We start from the raw sequence: 20593 nt of genomic DNA, 5'->3' as shown, positions 1-20593 counted from the left end.
TAATGGGGTAATCATGAACTAAATACAAAATTGTACGTGACTTCTCTTTGTGGTGGTTATTAAAACTTTATTTAGTGGCTGAGGGTGTAACTCAGTGGTATAGTGCATTCTTACCTTGTGTGAGGCCCTTAATTCAGCCCTCAGCATGCAACAAGACTATAAAACCAAAAAACATATTTAATGTACCTTAGAAAACTCTTCCAGATTTGTCTTGTCTTCCTTTATCTTTGCTGAATTGCAGTAATCCTACTTGTTTTCCCTATGTCTGTATCTCTTTATTGTTTATCCCGTCAGGGTATTCTTCTAAAACGAAATGTTCATGGTGCTCCCTTTCTTAAATGTGTTGCTTGATATCATATAAATAACTAGATGAAAATGTTAGCATTGTAGTTGTTGTTTGCATGGCATGGAGAGCCACAGCAGCCTGCTTTCTCCTGTCCACTCCCACCTTGGTCACACTCCACCATGAATTTATATTCCAGGAGCTCCATCAAATCTGACATGAATCCACCTATCCACCATCATGCTGGTCCACGTTTCTGTGACTTTATGTACTTTGCCAGAAATATATTCCTTTTTCATTTACTTGGAACATCCCAATGCATTTTTAGGACGCAGCTCACTAATTATGTCCCCTAGGACACCTTCCTTTGTCTTTTCATATAACTTACCTCTGCTGTAGCTTTTCTTAAAATACAGTTTTTGCTTACATATGTGTTCCTTTGATTTGGTCATGGTCCTAGTTAGGTGTTATCCCAACAGATTCATCCTTACATACCCCAGTGTTATGTCTGGAATGTAAAAAATGATGCTTAAGAAATGGTTGTCACTTGACTGGGAACATAATCCAGGGGGACTTATTATTTCTGAAGGTTTGTGTAATAACAATAAATTACTGATGATCCAACTAACTCATTTTTAATGAGATTCAGCCTAAAAGAGGTTTCGCATTTGAAGTTTCTTGTTAAATAAGTCATGTACAAAACTATATAGGGCATTCCTATAACAAAGCACAATCCATTTTATGGAATGAGAGTTGTAAAAATAGGTCTCTATTTTGTGAAATTGTTGAGTTTTTTAATTCAAGTAATTCAAATAAAAAAGCAGTAACAGACTGTTGAGAAAAGAATGATTTTATATTTGAAATTCAGGTTTTTAAATGCTTGACTGACTGTAAGGTTGATATTGTTGATTACAGTCTCACAGCACATACAATTGCCAGGTAACTTCCCATTGTGTGTTTAAAACAAAACTTGAAATCAAATTTAGGAGAAAATAATCTGTATGCACTTGGAATCTAAAACTGACTTACTATGTCTGAAGTAGTATTTTTATATCACTGTGGTGGTGTTTTGGTACCTTCCTGTTTTGGATTAGGATTCTGATTCTGATTGAAAAATTGGCCATCTGTATGTTACACTTCAACTAGCTCCTTTGTGCAGTAATCTCTCATAACAACCGGATTGATATATTACATTTTAAAATATTGTAGTACCTTTTTATTAGGCTTGACATCTTAATGATATCTATTTGAGTGTCTCTCTGTTGAGAAAACATTTGAAACATTATGAAGATTCTAGAAGACAGTTGTATAGATTTGATAAACTTAGAAGTTTTAAATACCATTTTTGTACCTTTAAACTATGCTATATTGTCTTACTGACTTTCAGTTATTAGATTTTGCTGTCCTTGGAAAGTAATTTGAAACCTCAGTGGTGTAACTTTGAAAATGTTACATGAAGATTTACTTAGACTGTAGAACAGAAATCCATACTGTTCATTTTAGCAAGACTTTAAGTTTTAGGATTAAATAATTTGAGTTTTTCAGCTTTTGCCTTGAGTCTTTATGGCTTGCTTGAATAAACCAGAGGTATAGAGAAACTGGTCCATGATTGGAGGAAGCTGTTTTGGTGAGTCAGATGGAAGAAGCGATGAGGACTGTTCATAGATTTGCTTTCTATATAATATTTGTTTTATAGAAGATACTTCTTAGACATTAGTGACTTTTTTCTTACCAGACATCTCGATAAAGGCCTGGTCAAAAATGCTTCTCGTAAAGTGATAACAAGGGAATACTGTGAAAACTTGATCTTAATTATGAGGAAACTCTTCTCCATGAAATATATATATATATTTATCTTTTCTGTTTCTCTTCTATCTTCATCCAGCTGTGGAATGCTAGGGAAGAACATTCTTGGGGAAGTTCTTGTGCTAATTATAGATCACATTATTAGTTTTCCTTAAAAGTTAAAAATTTTTTTTTAGTCATACATGGGCACAATATCTTTATTTTGTTTACTTTTATGTGGTGCTGAGAATCGAACCCAATGCCTCACATGTGCCAGGCAAGTGCTCTGCCACTGAGCCACAACCCCAGCCCTATAGATCACATCATTAGTGTAGGCTTTAAAAGGATCACATTAATACTTTATATAGTATGTATGTAAGCTCAATTAATTTATTACTTTTATTAATTGATACTGTTAGTTGCCTCCTAGAATATAATGATATTTGCATGAACACTTTCTATCAGTGTCTTTTTATTGAAGTATTTTTTTTGGGGGGTTGGGGAGTTCCAAGGAGTGAACTCAGGGGTACTCAACCACTGAGCCACATCCCCAGCACTATTTTGTATTTTATTTAGAGACAGGGTCTGAGTTGCTTAGCACCTTGCTTTTTGCTGAGGCTGGCTTTGAAGTCGTGATCCTCTGTCTTGGCCTCCTGAACTGCTGGGATTATAGGCATGTGCCACTGCGTTCAGCTTGAAATATTTTTTAATATGCAGGTTGAAAAAAATCTGTGCTATGTGGTATATCATAATTTTAATCAATAGGTTAAATATAACACTTGTAGCTTGTCTGTTTAGTTTGTGAGACTGAATTCAGATGGGTTAACCAATTATAAGTTATGTATAGCATACTCAAAGACTTCCTTTTAAAAATTGAAGTGATTATAGTTTAACAGAAGGACCCTGGTTAAGGGTAGGGGAGTAATATCTATTAGATGTTCTTTTTAATGAATATGAACTTTGAATACTTCTAACACCTTAAAATTATATGCTTTTGTTTTGGTTCAGTGAAATTATTCTTTATTCGTCCTAAAAGATAAATTTTTTTTATTCAAGTGAAATTAGCCGGTTTTGAAGGATATAATTTATTGTTATTTTGTACCTCTACAGTGTTATACAACCAGCGGATGTGGTTGAATGTGTTTTTGTTTCATTTGGATTTCAGAGCCTTCATTTTGTTAAAAATGAGTCTGCCTTGTCTATCACTAATTCCTGTGTTTTTTTTCCTTCCCAGATACTTACAGAAAGCCTTCTGTGCTCCAGTCGCCTTGAGAACATCCACCTAGCTGGTCAAATGATGCACTGCAGTGCTTGGTCAGTAAATCCTGCAGCCAGTGCGGCCCAGAAAGGAAAAATCCAGTACAGGATCAGTTACGAGAAAAGTGTTGACTTGGTTTTGGCTGCCAGCAGAGAGTACTTCAACTCATCCACCAATCTTAGCGACAGCTGCATGGATCTGGCCAGGTAGAACACCTATTTTTTCATAAGAGGGGCAAGTCACAATGCACAAACTCCACCGTGACTTGATTCTTTGTAAAATGTCACAAGTACAGTTACTTATTGCTTCAGTATAAAATGAAAACTAATGAATTATGAATATCCATTAACTTCATCTTGACCCAGTATCTGCAGCCTGTTTTTTTCTAAGTCATTTGTGCTGATTATCTATAAGTCTGTATTTTTCTTTTGTTGGAAAAGATTCATGTGATGGCATATAAATTCAAGTTCTGAAAATTCCTAGGATTTTGCACAGTATTTATCTGATTAGAGACAAGAGACCTGATTAGATGATAAAGTTCAAAAGTTCCTTCCAAGTAGAAATATCTAGAATATAAATTCAGTTCCTCTCTTGGCCTGTCTTATTAGTTTAATCCTCTTATTTAAATAGAAGAGTCTAAATTTTTAGTTACTCAAAATTGAACTGATTTTCCGTGAAAGAATTTATTCATGATTTGAAATTAGTTTTTACAGTTAATTTTGATGAAATTGAAAGACTAATAGATACTGATGAAAAAATATCACTTTATGATAAAAGCTTCAAAAATATTTCTATATTAGTCCATTTTTCATTATTAAAATGAAATAACCTGAGACTAAGTACTTACAAAGATGATGTGTTTATTTAGCTCATAGTTTTGGATGCTGAAAGCTTGAACCATAAAGGGCTTGTCTCTGGTGGGGGGCCCCTTACTACATCAGCACTTGGCAGATGGCATCACAAAGGCAGGAAGAGGTGAGAGAGGGAGGAACCCATGGGAAGCCAGAGCAAGGGGACTGGGCCAGTCTTAGAACTTCTCACTAGTCCCCAATTCTTAAAGAAATATTACCACCACCATACTAGGGACTAAGCTCCCAACATCTGAACCCTTGAGGGACACTGAAACCATGACCAAACCCATAAAATGGATCTTTCTTCTTCAATGCTGCAGGAGCTGAAAAGTGGCATCCTTTTTCTTGCCATCTGACCAATTTCCTGATGTTCTTATCACTAGCTGTTTTCTCTCTTGTAGTGTCTAGTCCTATTGCTACTACGTACTTCCCATCTAATTTCATATCTTGGAAGTCTGAGTCTGTTTTGTTTTTCTTTGATCTTTTTTAGACTGTTCTATTTTGCTTAAAGCTAAATTGATTTTCATTCCTTTCTACAAACACATTTTAAAACTGCTTTTAGTTCAGTTAGCAGTTTCTCTGAGGACTTGGCTTTCTCATGTCCTCCATGAGTATTTGTTTCTTTGGTCAAACAAAGGAACTCAAGAAAAGGTAGGCAAGTTGCTCTACCACTGAGCCACAACCCCATCACGGCCAGTAGATTCTTATCTAGTAGTCTTGTTAACTAGCTTTTTATTGAGAAAGCAATAAATATCCAAACAATGTAAGAAGGATATGAATGGGAACATTTTTCTCCTCGTTCTGTTTCCTCTAAATTTTCCTTAGTTATTTTATTAGTTTCTTTATCTTTTCAAAATATTTTATTGATCACTATCCTCTTTCTTAAATAACAAGTTTTTCCTATTCATACAGTCTGTTTTAGTCATCTTTTGTATCATTGTGACCCAAAGACCAGATAAGAATAATGTAGAGGAAGTTTGTTTGGGACCTCAGTTTCAGAGGTCTTAGTCTACAGATGGCCTGCTCTGTCGCTCTGGCCCTGGGAAGCAGAAGGGCACGGCAGAGGAAAGCAGATCAGATCATGCCCACAGGAAGCAGAGAGTTCTGCTCACCAGGGCCCAGATACAGACCCACTGAATGCACGCCACAAGTGACCTGCCTTCTCTAGCCACAAGCTATCTGCCTTTACTTAACACCCAGTTAATCCATATCCGCTGAATAGATTAAGGCTCTCAAACCAAATTTCACCTGTGAACTTTCTTGTGTTGTCTCTCTCATGAGCTTTTTTTGGAGGCACCTCATATCTAAACTATAACACATACCTTTTTTATGATCATTTCATACTCTTCATATTTTACTTAAATATAAAACTTACATAACTTATCAAAATATTTAAAGCTTTTTCACTTTAATAACTAACAAACTTTAGTATACAAGTATTAGAACATCACATATCCATAAAATATGTACAAAAAATATTTGCATGAAATTTTATGCTTTTATGATCAGTTAAAACATTTACTTACTTAGAAATATTATTTATGAAAACACCCAATTTCTTCTAAAATGCTTATATAATGTTCTATTACTATATTTTTGCTATTATAATTATCATCATGGCTAAAGAGGTTAAGGACAGACGGGGAGAAAGACGGCAAAGCTCACAATGAACTAAAGACATGATTTGGGTATCATCCTACTTTATATACAAACAGAGATGAAAAATTGTGGTATGTATGTGTAATAAAGATTGTAATGCAAAAAAAGTACATGTATAAATATATGAATTGGCATGAACCTACTTTATATACAAAGATATGAAATTGTGCTATATATGTGTAATAAGAATTATAATGCATTCAGCTATTGTGTACTTAAAAAATGAAATCAATTAAATAAAATCCCTCCTTATTAAAAATAACACACACCTTTTTATATCTTGCTTTTTATCACCTATGTTCTATCTTGAATGTTTTTTAGATATAAGTACATATAAGTTTATTGCATTATTTTTTAAAAATTTGTCTAAATTAGTTATATATGTCAGTAGAATGCATTTTTGACACATCATACATAAAGGGAGTATAACTTTTCATTCTTATTGTACATTATGTGCACATAGAATAATGTTAGGTTCATTCTCTTTCCTACCCCAAACCTCTTGCCTTGCCTTCACTCCCCTCTAATCCATAAGTCTGTTCTTCCCTAGCCCCATTCCCTTATTGTCAACTAGCATTCGCATATCAGATAAAACATTCAGACTTTGGTTCCTTGGGGTTGACTTATTTTGCTTAGCATGCTATTCTCCAGCTCTATCCATTTGCTGGCAAATGTCATAATTTCATTCTTCTTTAAGGCTAATATTCCATTGTGTATATATAACACATTTTCCATTCATTTCTTGAAGGGCACCTATGTTGGTTCAGTAATTTAGCTATTGTGAATTTAGCTGCTATAGACATTGATGTGGCTGTGTCAATATAATATGCTGGTTGTAAATTCTTTGGGAATAAACCAAGGAGTGGGATAACTGGATCAAAGGGTGGTTGCATTCCAGTTTTTCTGAGGAATCTCCATACTCCTTTCCAGAGTGGTTGCACCAATTTGCAGTCCCACCAGCAGTGTATGAGGGTACCTTCCCCCCACATCCTTGCCAACGTTTATTGTTGTTCTTATTCTTGATGATTACCATTCTGAATGGAGTGACATGATATCTTAGAGTAGTTGTGATTTGCATTTCTCTTAATTGCTAGAGATGTTGAACATTTTTTCAAATATTTGCTGATTGATCGTATTTCTTCTGTGAAGTGTCTTTTCAGTTCCTTAGCCCATTTATTGATTGGGTTTTTTTAGTGTAAGTTTGAGTTATTTTTTGATAGTTATAGAATATTCCACTGTGTGACTTTTATAGGATTTATTAATTCCCAATTTGGTACGTTTTCTTTAAAACAGCAGTCTGTGGAAATTATTTATAATACTACCTCTTGAGAAAGTATGGGCCTATCTGTAGTATAAATTTCCACATCTTAGAATTCCAGGATTCAGAGGCAATTACATTTGAAGTGTTTATAGAAACTACAAAGAAATCAGACTTTTTATAGCGAATTGGGAGTATAAGTGGGTGTTCGACTGATTTAAATCCTGCAGGTTTGCAAGAACAAGCTAGGCCTCTTTGTATCACTCAGGCATATGGCATCTAGATACTGGCACCTAAGTACTTCTGATGGTCTGTGGTTTCAGCAGTTACTGGTCCTTAGAGGCATGACCTCTGATTTGCCAACTCTGTATTCCTCTCTATATATCTTTAGAGAATAAGCTTGTTCATTAAATAAAAAAATGAAGAAATAATACACTTTCTCTGAACTTTGAAAGTCTGTTTAAAATATTCTGTATGCCAGGTGTGATGACATGAGCTTGTAGTTTCAGCTACTTAGGAGGCTGAGATAGGAGCGTTGCTTGAGCCTCAGGGTTCAAGACCGGCCTGGGCAAGAAAGTGAGACCCCTACCTCAAAAAAATTAAACAAAACAAAACAAAAAAAAACCCCCAAACTTGATAGGCTTAATGTGTTCTTATATTAGCAAATTACTTGTCTTTGTAATATATGTCAGTATTGTATTATCAATTGATTGCTTCATTTTTTTAATCAGAAAAAGGTTCTTTGTGCAGTGGATATTTCTGTAGTTGCTTTTTTGAGACTTAATTTTTAATTTCCCTTTTAGAATAAACAATTATCTTAACTCTGTCTTTAAAAAACAGTCTTGTCTAATGTAATCATTACTTTTGTATTCATCAGTAAAATAGCACTAAATGGAATTAGGATGCTTTATGCCATGATATTTGCCTTCCTCATGGGCTTACTATAAGAATTATGAAAAATAACAAAGCATCTAGCTGAATAAATATCTGCGATGTCATAGATTCATGATAAATATATGTCTGGTCTCATGTTAAATATAGAAAGATAATTTGGCAGAACACGCTTCTTTTTAAAAATCTAATTTCTCACAGGTGCTGCTTACAGCTGATAACAGATAAGCCTGCTGCCATACAAGAGGAACTAGACCTTATCCGGGCCCTTGGATGTCTTGAAGAATTTGGGGTAAAGATTCTGCCTTTGCAAGGTGAGTTTTTTTGCTTAATATTGCATTGTTAGTAACTTGTTTTGTGCCAATTTATTAGTGTCTCTTTTTAGTTTTTGAAACCACAAGTATCTTTGGCCATTTAGTCCATTAGCAGTAGATTCTACATATTCTCTTATTTTTCCAGTGAAATCTCAGTGGAAACCCAAATAAAAAAATAAATTCAACATTTAACCATAAATTTATTTTTTAAATTCACATTTGCGGACTTTTAAAAAAATATTAGTAATAGAGCAGTGAGGCTACCTATAAAAATAAAAGTAGAATTTGGGAATTATAGATGAATATTTCAGATTTACATTAGTTTTTAGTATATAGCTTATTCTGAATTTTGTTTCATTTCATAGATTTGATTATTTCTTTTTGTACTTGATGTAGAAAATTGTTTAAGTGAATTCTAAGTTTTGTGTAGTTTAGTTAATTAGCATTATTTTTTCATAAAGCTGAAGTTCTGGTGCCTAAATGTAAAAGGCCTTAAGGTTCCACTCAAAAGAGCTTCCTCACAGACATGTGTCTCTTCTACTTTATGCTATGAGCACAGTGCCCAGCTCACGATGACCTGGACCTTAGCTGACCTAAGCTGATAAGTGGAAGGTAGATTTTCAGTTGCTTCAAGCCCTAGATCCCAATGCCTTAAATGAAGAGGGTGTTTGGCTCTTAGGGGTGTGCTTGGCTGGCTTCCCTGGCTGGCCATGTGTTCTCTTTTTTAAAAAAAAAATTATTCTAATTTGTATCTATGACAGCAATTCACTTCATATTACACATATGACACAATTTTTCGAGTCACTGATTTACACAAAGTATTATCACACCATTCATACATGTACTTAGGGTGGTGATGTCTAACTCACTCCATCATTCCTACCCTCTTGCCCCTTCCCTTCCCCTCCCTGTCCTTTGCCCTGTCTAAAGTTCCTCCATTCCTCCCATGCTCACTCGCCTATTCCCATTACCAGTGAACATCTTCATATCAAAGAAAACATTTGTCCTTTGGTTTTTGGGGACTGGCTTACTTCACTTAACATTGTATTCTCCATCTATTTACCTGCAAGTCCCTGTTTTTAATTCTGAAAATCGTTGGAATTTGGGACTGGGAGGAGGTGTATAGTGGAGTTCCCTCCATCTGTGTGTTGGTATGTTTACACAATAGATGTCACCTTTGGATAATAAGGCCTTGTTGTAAGTTCCTTGGTGTCTTTTGTCTTCTACAGTATTAGGTTGACTGGACCTCAAGTGATCTGAATCTCGAGCAATCTTATATTTTCATATGGGCCTAAATTTCTGCTTCTCAGACAATAGACTTCAAAGAATATTATTGTTACTTTTAGTATCTTTGGAAGAGTATTTGTATATAATTATAAATATCCTGTAGCATCTTAAGTATATGTAAGCTGATTATTAAATCAGTAGAAAATTATATTCAATTGTAGCATTAAATCAGTTTTGAAGCTCAAAATCTTTTAAAATTGTGAAGATTAATCAGTTACTGAAACAGCATTTTCTGTTTATTCTAAAATGTCTTAAATCATTAACTCCTTCCCCCTTAAACATTTAATTTCAGTTTTCAGTTAGGGAAGAGTTTGGAGCACAATGAAACTTTTACTCTGCCTTTATCCCTCGTGAGGTTATACTGTAGCATCGCTCTGTGCTTGTGCACATGGTACTTCAGTAATTAAACAGGATATAGAGAAACTTTTTATTGTTCCTCATATGCTATTGAACTTTAAAATGTTGAGCCCTGATTTTCTGTGGGTAATCCAATAGCAATACTTTGGCTTGTAATATTTATTAGCTTTATTCGCTACTGAGTTTAAATATTTACAACCAAACCCACTAATCTGTAGCTTCTGAAAAATTTCAAATCAATTTGAAAAATTTAAATTTAAAATTTTCTATTAGAACGTTTGTCAGAAAAGCCCATGAATCCCATAAGATGGAGACTATTGGTACTAGCTAAATTATAATTAAAAAAAACAGTGAAATAGCATGTAACAGTAGTTCCATATGTTTGAGTCCAAGAAGTATTTGCATGTGTACATGCATGTATGTTCTTTTCCCTGTAATTTGGGTGTTTTGATTTTTGTATTTGTTTTATTTGAGTGTATTTGTTTTTTACTATTCAAGTGAGTGGTACTTGGATATTTTAGTTGTTCCCTGAGTTACTTCTGTCACAAGGGAAGTCAGTGTTTGACTCACAGCATTGTGATTCTGCTTAGCTGGTTCTGCCATTTTTTTTTGGTAACTGTGGGCAAGTATCTTTATCTCAGTGTTTTTCCCCCCCCCCCCATTATTTGCCAAAGGGAGATACTGATAAGTACTGCAAGAATTATTTAAAAGGAGTAAGTGGGGGCTGGGGTTGTGGCTCAATAGTAGAGCGCTCACCTAGCACGGGCGAGGCCCTGGGTTCAATCCTCAGCACCACATAAAAATAAATAACTACAACTAAAAAATTAAAAATAAAAAAAGGAGTAAGTGGATACATTTTTAGGCCTAGGATGTGGTAAGGCTGTACAAAATATCAGTTATCATTTTCATTATTTTGCTTTAAGGCATTCTATAAATGATCATAGAATTAGTGTGGTCTTACCCGCCTTCTTATTCTCCCTCCCATCTTTCTATTCATTCAGTTTGCCTTCCTGCCTTTGATTCTTCTCCTACCTCCAGCACTCAATTCCCTTTTCCTTCTTATTCCTTCTATTTTGTAAACATTAATTTATTAATGGCACATTGAAAATAAGAGTCACATCAGTGTCACATGAGTTTAAATCTGGTTCAGCTGCTTTGATAAGGCCTGTGGCAACAATGTCTGTGAGCTTCACCTTTCTTGGATGAGTGTAAAAATAGAACATTACCTACATAGTCCTAAAAGGTATATTCTAAAACACGGAGGAACCTTCCATTAGTGGATTCCACAATCCATAAACGTTTCTGTCAATGTTGGTAGTGATAACAGCAACAATTTATATTTATTGAGTGACTTTTATGTTCCAAGTACACTTACATATATCCAGTAAGTCTCAAAAAATACCCTATAAGATAGTGATGATTACTTTTCCAGTTTTCAAATGATAAAAGTCAAGGCACAGAAAGATTAAGTAACTTGGATAGGATCCAAGAAATAGAGCTAGAATTCAAATCCAGGTGGTATGGCTCAAGTACCTGCTTTTGCAAACAGTAGACACAATTTTATTGGTGAAGAGATGCAAAAGTAAAAGTTGCTTTGGGAAAGGGACGGACTTGTCTTTCTCATTGAATCCTGCATGTTTGTACCTTTCTGGCTGATAACAATTCAAATTTGAGCTCTAGCAATGTCACAAGTAAGTATGTGTGTGTTGGCGTTTTCATATCATTCATGAGTGAATAATGGACATTTATTGTCCATTCCTCAAAGTGATGTGACTGCCAGGTAGGTAGCTGGTCAGTAAAATGCTTTTTACATTTGAGTCCTGTGTATGTATGCTTACAGTAGTTTAAAAAAATATATATATATATGTATGTGTAATATATATATATATCTGTATATGTGTGTGTGTGTAGCTGTGTGTGTGTAGCTGTCTGTGTATATAATCTGTGTAGCTGTGTGTGTGTGTGGCTGTCTGTGTGTGGCTGTCTGTGTATATAATCTGTGTGTAGCTGTGTGTGTGTGTGGCTGTGTGTGTGTCTGTATATAATCTGTAGCTGTGTGTGTGTGTGTCTGTATATAATCTGTGTGTGTGTATAATCTGTGTATAGCTCTGTGTGTGTGTATAATCTGTGTATAGCTCTGTGTGTGTGTATAATCTGTGTGTATAGCTGTGTGTGTATATATAATCTGTATATCTGTGTGTGTGTATAGCTGTGTGTGTGTATCTGTGTGTGTATCTGCGTGTGTGTGAATATATATATCTGCGTGTGTGTATCTGAGTGTGTATATATCTGTGTGTATCTCTGTGTGTATATATATCTACGTGTGTGTATCTGTATCTGTGTGTGTGGGTATGTATTTGTCTGTCGGTGTATGTGTGAGTGTATATATATCTCTGTATGTGTGTGTATATGTGTATGTGTGTGTATATGTGTATGTGTGTGTATATGAGTATGTGTATCTGTGTGTGTGTGTATCTGTGTGTATATATCTCTGTGTATATATATATCTGTATTTGGGTGTCTGTGTGGGTGTGGGTATCTGTGGGTGTGAATGGGTATCTATGTGTCTCTGTGTTGTCTCTGTGTGTCTCTGTTGTCTGTGTGTGTGGGTGGGTATCTGTGTCTGTTTTGTGTCTGTGTGTGGGTGGGTGGGTATCTGTGGGGGGGTATCTGTGTAGGTGGGTGTATGTGTATCTGTGTGTATCTCTGGGGGTGGGGGTGTGTGTGTGTTGGGGGTATCTGTGTGTGGCCGTCTGTGGGTGTATATATATGTGTGTACATGTACGTGTGTGTACGTGTATGTGTATCTGTGTATCTCTGTGTATATATCTCTGTATATATCTGTGTATATATGTATAGGTATTTTTTGAGATATATTTGTGAGATCCACAGGAAAAGCTTATATATGAATATATTCTTGTCAGTATGTTGGCTTCATTTTGGAAATTACAAATGGAATCAAACACCCCTTCTTGGACAGATGATAATATCTAAGGCTTGTACTTAGTTAACTGAGAAATAGCATTTGAAATATAATCACATTCGAAGGTCAGCGTTAATTGTAGTGTAGTTATTGCCCAGAGATTCAGAAAATGGATAAATAATGAAAAATGTGATTTGAGCATGGTAATTGCAGTCTATTAGAATCCTGATCTCCAAATTTATTTCATATGTTTGAAATAATAGTAGAATGCATTGCTTAGGGTAACAAGGAGACAACAAAACTTGACCCTTCATCAAAGGGAAGGTTCAAGGAAATGATGATTTTTTTTTTTAATTGTTTGCAACTTCAGTTTTCCACTTTGCTTTTAATTGCTAGGGAGAGGCTGGTCATAGTATCAAAGGGGCCTACTAAAGTTAAAGCTAGAGCTTCTCTAAGAACACACGAATGTGTCAACAAGTCCATAGATGCAGCCATGAAGCCCCCCAAGTTTTACACATAGAATGTCAATGTCTGTAGTGAGTGTTTTGAAAAGCAAATGTAAAAAGTTATGTTACTAATCTAGGGGAAAAAAAAACCTGTTAAAATAGTAGTGGGTAACTAGGACAAGAAAACTCACATTTTTTATACTTAAATTATATAAAAGTTTAGCACAGTCTAGCCAAAAAAAAAAAAAAAAAAAAACATGTTACAGTAAAAACTCAACATGTGCTATCAGGCTTGGTTCCTGCCTACTGTGGCATTTCTGTGGTAGAGGGACAAGGTCAGAAGTGGAATTCCATGATGATCTGTATAGCTTTTGCTCAAAAGTGGCGTAGCTCACTTCCACTGAGGTTCATTTTTCTGAATAAGTCACAGGTCAAGTCTAATGTTAGGAGTTTGGGATGTAGAATAATTGCAGTGGATAGTTAGGAATAATAATCGACCAAAGCTATATTCAGATAGGCACATAGATACTGACCACTAGGACTGCAAAAGAAGTTAACTGAAATTTACACTTACCTTATGTTTTACAACAATGGTCACAACAAGCTTATTACACCAGCATGGCGTGCGTGCGCGCGCGCACACACACACACACATACACACACACATAGATACATTCATCTTTTTTCTTTTTTGTTTTGGGCAGTACTCGGGAACAAATCCAAGTCTCATACATGGTAGGCAAGCACTCTGTCACTGACTTATATCCCTAGCCTTTATATACATACATGTATATGTATTTATACATTTTTATATGTGTATATGTATTTATACATACTTATATGTGTATATGTATTCATACATATAAGTGTATATATTTACATATGTATGTTTTGAGGTGAGAGTTTTGCTCAAGTGGAGAGGCTGGCTTCAAACTTGGTAATCTCGTGTCTCAACCTCTCGAGTGTCTGGGATTGTAGGCATGTGCCACAATACCCAGTGAAATATCTATCTTTAAAGAGCTTGAACTTGAAACACATGCCAAAGTATTTATGGATAAAAGAACATGATGTTTGCAACCTTTTTTCAAATAGTTCAGAAGAATGTAGGCTTGTGTTCATATTTGTGTGTGTGTGTATATATATATATTTGTGTGCATGTGTGTATTTTTTTCTGGGTGGATACGGCAGGGGAAGGGAGGAGTACATGTATGATTGTGTATATGTGTATGTGAACAGAGCAAGTTATTATAATTGGTTGATCCTGGCATAGAGTGTAGAGGAGTTCTTTGTACCATACTTGCAATTTTTCTGTAAGTTCAAAATTAAGTTATAATCAAAATATACAAAATAAAAGGCCCATTTCAAAGAAAAAAAACACTACTTTTTAAAAAAAATCTAACCAAGCTTTATGTGTCCTCCCACCCACTTAGAAGAACTTTTAAGAAATCGGGATACATAGGGAATAGCCATGAGTTTAGGAATGGATAACGATTGTAGTGTGGACAACATTTATGGAGTTGGGTTGACTTTATTCATATCCCATCACTTTTTTGGTGAGTTTCACGAAAGCACTTAACCTTTTGGCACCTCATTTTTTTCCATTGAGATAAATAATGATAATGATTGTATGGTTCTGCTAGGTAGGGTTAATATGCACAAAGCACCTACAGCAGTGCCAGGGGCATAGTTCTTACCTATTTCTTTTAGATGGTGTTACATTTGTTACGGCTATTGGGGGTTGACCTCCTAGGCAGTGTGGGGCTCCTTAAAGGTTGACATCTGTACTCTAAATAAGCATTGTATATTTCTAGAGCACACTTTGTTCTCTTTAACACCAAAGTTTTTTTTCTTTGTGTTCATTTCTTTATGGTATGAATTGGTTGGATCAGATGTGTTTCATTTTCCTAATGTCTGTTAAGTGAGAGGATTTGGCTTAACCGTAGAATAGTATGTCCATTGAGGACTCCTGCCTTCTATACCAATGTGATGTGAACTTAAAAAATGGATATTTGGAATCTGGAATGGGTGTTGGGGAATTTAGGTCAAGGTGAAGGGACTGGTATGATAGGAAGGATGAGAGGTATTCAGAGACAAATACTGCCTATTTAAAAGTTCTACGTCCTGACATGATTCTTGAAAAGATGACATGATTTTCTGTCTTCAGAATGACGGGTCAGGGCCATGTTTTAGAAGTTTGGCTATAAGGAAAATATCCATGTTGTACATTAGTCATTTGGAACAATAATAATATTGTTTTATTAATACGTATTTTACTTAATTTTTGCTGATCTGGAGACTAGCAGTGTTCATTTTGTTTGATTGCCTTTTATTAGGAATGTGATGACACCCTTTTGTGATGTCCCTAGTTGCAAGTCTTTAATACGTATTTCTCTTGTAGTGCGATTGTGCTCAGATAGGATCAGCCTCATCAAGGAATGTATTTCCCAGTCTCCCATGTGCTACAAACAATCTGCCAAGGTTCTAGGCCTTGCTGAGTTGCTGAGGGTTGCAGGTAAGTCTTTTGAATGTTAAATTCTAGAATAGGTTTCTGTGTCACACTTGACATCATCTTAAGTAAACATCAGGATACATTATTTTAGGTTTGAGTTTATCTTTTGAGTAAGGATTAGTGTTTCCTAGAAAGATTGGCATACTATAGAGATGTGTATCTGCACTGAACTGCTAAAACCATCATCTGTCCTTTAAATGAAGAAAGGCTTATTCACAGTGCCACCGAGTGAGAGCTGGGACAGAAGTCAGTATTACCATTTATATCCAGAACACATAAACATAGAGCCAGCCAGCCTTCATTAGTTCACTTCAGTGTCCAACCATAGTTTTATTGTATCTGAAAAATTGGTCAGAAACTTGGATTTACTATTTGTTAGTGTTCACAGTCTGGTCATGAAAATCTTATTCCTGGGTTTTTCATTTTTTCTTCAGTGTATTCTGAATAAATACAAACATTTCAAGAGTGTTACATAGAGAATAGTTTTTTATTAAGTGTCATGTATTTATTACAGGAAAACTTAGATATTGTTCCACTTTCAGGATTATGTGTTAGTGTTACTAAAACATGATCGTGTTGCTTTACTATTAATAATCTTATGACTTACTGCTACACCATTTCTTTTTTTAAAATAATCTTTTTAGACCAGGTTGGGTCTTACATTCTTTAAAAAAAAAAAAATCAGTGAAGCAGAGAGGTTTTCAAGTATTTTATCTTATTTAATCTTATAAGTTTTCATAAATGATATATTTTCCCCTTTTTCAAAGGAAATTAAGGATCACAGAAGTTAAATATCTTACTGTGCAAGGTTAAACAGCAGACTGTATATTTGGAGGAAAGTCATTTTGATTCTGTTTCATGTTTCCTTAAGTAGAGTGGTCTTCGTACTAGAGTCTTTTAAAACTTTTTTGTAGTTTTGACTGTTAAAGATTTCTACAGGAACAGTTGTTAGCCATTTTGTTCCGTAAAAAATGGTTTGAATTTGTACTAGTCTAATCATGCAATTTAAAACTCATGAATTGCTTATTTCTGGAATTTTTCATTTAATATTTTAAGACTTTATTTGACTTCACGTAATGAAAATGTGGAAAGCAAAATTGCAAATAAGGAAGGGTTATGTTAAATAACTGAGAGCAGCTGATAGTCAAAGGGAGGGACATTAAGCTTCATATTTGGAAGGGAGCATAAAAGTATTTCAGATAGCTGGTACCTCATCATGCCATCATTAGTTTTCTTTCTTCAGACTAACTATCCAAGTTATTTAATAGATTTCTAGTTTGAACACACTCCAGGTTGTTCTTACTAAGAATTATCTTGTTTAAAAAATATTTTTTTAAACATTCTTTCCTGGCCCATTTAGTTTCTCATATCAAAACCAGCTAACAACTTTGGACATCAAAATTATTGTTTGACCCATCTTCATATAAAAGTTTATATTAACAACAATAAATTCTCACTTTATGGTTTTATACTTACTATGGCCCTTAGAGTTATGAATCTCATTTTGGAAGTAAAGAAAGGCGAATAGAGAAGATAAATAATTTATTGAGGATTTTTACAGTTCAGTTTTACTTTAAACCTTTGCCCTTATTTGTTTTTCCCTTTGTTACATTTTTTAATAGTACTCACTATACCGTATTCTACCTCATTTCATTCACTTAATTTTTGCAGTTGTCTGGCTGCTCTTACAGAAATTATCAATTGCTATCACGTTTCTTGATTTGAGATCAGACAATAATGCAAGAAAGAGGAAAGTATTCAAGAGACGAGGTTATAAATAAGAGAATAAGTAGCTCACATCCCTGGCCTGTTAGTCATGGTTTAACCAGAGAAGCAGAACCTGTAGGACTTTATTATGAGGAATTGACTTTTTGTACTATGAGGATTGGCTAATCAAGTTGGAAATATGCAGTGCAGTCAGTCAGGAAGAGATCAGGAGCAGGGTGGAACTGTATGGGCATAGGCTGAAATTGTTACCCACTGGTGGAGTTTCTCTCTTCCTGGGGATCCTATGCATCTTAAAGGCCTTTTCACTGAATCCATCACCTATCAAGATCATGAGGGCTATAGACTTTTCACTTAAAGTCAGCTGATGATGGGGGCTTTAATTATCTTAGAAGCACCTCACCACACTGAGGTTAGTGTTCATAGTCCGGCCATGAAAATCTTATTCCTGGATTTTTCACTTTTGCTTCAGTGTATTCTGAATAAACACAAACATTTCAAGAGTGTTACATAGAGAATAGTTTTATTATCATTATTATTAAGCGTGTTGTATTTATTACAGGAAAACTTACAGATATCGTTCCATTTCCAGGAATACGTGTGAGTGTTACTAAAACACACAATGGTGTTGCTTTACTATTAATAATACTACTCAATGCTACACCATTTTTTAAAAAATCTTTTTAGAGCAGGTTGGGTCTTATATTCTTAAAAAAATCATTCAGGCACAAAGATTAGGACACATTCTAAAGGCATCTGTTCTCAAAGAGCTAAATTCTGTTAGAGGATGTTAATTACTAAGAGTAATCACAATAAATTGGTTTTAAGAGTGGAAAAGTAGAGTGTGGTTTGAAATGAGTCTTGGATTTTATAAGAACAAAATTGTTGAGATTCCGAAAACCACACCCCGAAGTGTGATGCCTTGGTACTGTGATTGGGGAACAGTGGGAAGCAGGATGCAGACAGGTTTTCTCTCAGGTCCTCTTATCAGATTAAAGGTGGATCAAGGAAAGATGTATCCCAGAAAGAGATGAAAGGTCAGCAATCTTCCAGACAGGCTTGGCTACTGGAGGGCTCCTGGCTGAGAGATTTCATTTGCATAATAACACAGACTTCCTTCACCATGGATTTTTCTCCCCTCAGTTTACTGTGGATTTCTTCCTGTCATTCTCACAGAATCTGTCTCCACCTCTACCAAGGAACTCCAAGCCCCTTTTTCTTCTAGTAGTTCAGGATGCTATAAAAAGTCCCATCATCTGGTCCTTCTTTGAGTCTCATACTTGTGAGTCTTGTCATTACGTACACATATAATAAGTGGCTTTTCTCCTGTTAATTTATCGTCAGTTTCTGACACTCAAATTATTGAACCTTCAGAGAGTAAAGGAAGTCTAAAATGCCCCTTGAGAAAGAGTTAGGGTAGGAAGTGAAATCCAATTTGGCTTCTAAGAAAGGTCTTGGGAAAATAATTTGAGATCTTTATATTAACATGAGCTGAATTTTCATACGTGTTCTTAGACTCTGAAAACTCACTATGGTAAGTAAAAGATTAGTACTATCTGTGAAACTAATATATTAGCTCTGCATTAGTGTAAAAATATACATACATGCAGAAGTTATGTAGTTATGTATAATTCCCAGAATAATTATTTCTAGAATAATTAAAAGTAAAGGTTTATGTTCAAATTTAAATGGGTTAAGCATTCAGAAGGAAAACATGGAAGGTTCTTTTGAAGATTTTGATACTAGTAGGAGTAGAAGTCTCTATAGCTGAATTCTTAAACTCCCTTGGAGGGGTTTTAACAGCAATTAAGAGTGTAGGGAGTCTCTGCTTTAGTCACATAACATAAACTCAGATAAGGTTACTTTCTGCCTCTTTTCTAGCTCAACTTTTTTCCCCCCTCTAAAATAACTTCTATGGCAAAGCTGATTCCTTCACTTCGTAATTCTTAGACATGAGACTTATGTGAACCATCCTCTTAAATGAAATCTCGATGGATTTATTTTTGGAATAATTTGAGTACATTAGTATGTGTTGAAGACAAAAAGTATGCCATCCCAAAATATGTCTGTAGACTGCCAGAGTATGCCACCCCAGAATATCCCTTTCTGGTGAAGGGTTACTTCATTCTAACTATTTTGGGAACATAATTATTTTGTGAGACATAAGAGAAGCTCTGAAAACAGATGTTACTCTTGTAAGAGAGAGCCTCCTCTATATGGGAAATCTCCATTTGCAAGGTGTCTCCCTCTGTACTAGGGAGAGATGGAGGACCCTGAATAGAGATTCTTCTATGCAGGGAAGGCACCAACTTTCCTTCTTTGCCCTGTGTTTCCTGGGCATCTCCCCATTACTGGCTTTGCCACATCCTACTTTGTTTCAGTGGATTATAGTATCTCAGAGCCACTTGTTTGATATTTATTCACTTCTCTTGGGTATACATATTATTAAACTTGTGTGGGTTTTTCTTTTGGTAAGAAAAGTCCCTTCCAGCCAAGAATTATGAAAGAGAAAATAATTTTTCACTTTCTAGATATACAAGTAGTTTTACTAGCCTGTGGAAAACAGTATTATCCTATATTAAATTTCCAAATGTAAATTTATGTTTAAAATAAAAAAATTCATTCTTTATTAGTATTTTTTCATTGTTACCTTTTATGAGGAAAAAAGGCCAAAAAATTTATTTAAATGTAGTTAGTGTATTGGGTGTCATAGGAATTCTTTTTACACGAGTAAAGTAATAGAAGACTTTTTTTTATAGTGTTTCAGAAATTTGTCATCCTTGGTCAGGAGCTATGCTAATTTTATCTGTATTACTGCAATTTTAATGTATGTGCTTCTGATGCAAGCATAGAATTTACTTTAAAATAATGATATATTTTTCATTTCCATCCTTGAAATACATACATCTCTATTATTGGAATCAGTGTGTTCTATTAAACAGTTTTTGATGCTTGTTAAGATGGAAAAGGAGACTATTTTATCTATAATGACTGGTATTGGGGACTATTGCAGTCAACTTTTGCCTGGAGGAGATAGATTGGGCTTG

General features: G+C 35.0%; 1 protein-coding gene and 1 non-coding gene across 3 annotated transcripts in view; one reads left to right on the top strand and one right to left on the bottom strand.

The window, feature by feature from the left end:
- The window catches only part of Nbas (NBAS subunit of NRZ tethering complex), a 340725-nt gene that overhangs the window by 158321 nt on the left and 161811 nt on the right, over positions 1 to 20593 (top strand). For both annotated transcript variants that reach the window (XM_071601352.1, XM_071601351.1), the window contains exons 30-32: positions 3303 to 3532; positions 8187 to 8299; positions 15711 to 15824. In XM_071601352.1, the coding sequence (XP_071457453.1) occupies positions 3303 to 3532; positions 8187 to 8299; positions 15711 to 15824 (457 nt within the window). The remainder of the gene's footprint in view (positions 1 to 3302; positions 3533 to 8186; positions 8300 to 15710; positions 15825 to 20593) is intronic.
- On the bottom strand, positions 20289 to 20396 carry LOC114094719 (U6 spliceosomal RNA). The gene has a single exon (XR_003583120.2). It is a non-coding gene; the product is annotated as a U6 spliceosomal RNA (small nuclear RNA).

This window comes from Marmota flaviventris, chromosome 14, assembly GCF_047511675.1.
Source record: "Marmota flaviventris isolate mMarFla1 chromosome 14, mMarFla1.hap1, whole genome shotgun sequence".
NCBI classification, from domain to species: domain Eukaryota; kingdom Metazoa; phylum Chordata; class Mammalia; order Rodentia; family Sciuridae; genus Marmota; species Marmota flaviventris.
The sequence above is the reverse complement of the archived record's forward strand: the minus strand, read 5'-3'. Positions and strand labels throughout refer to the sequence as shown.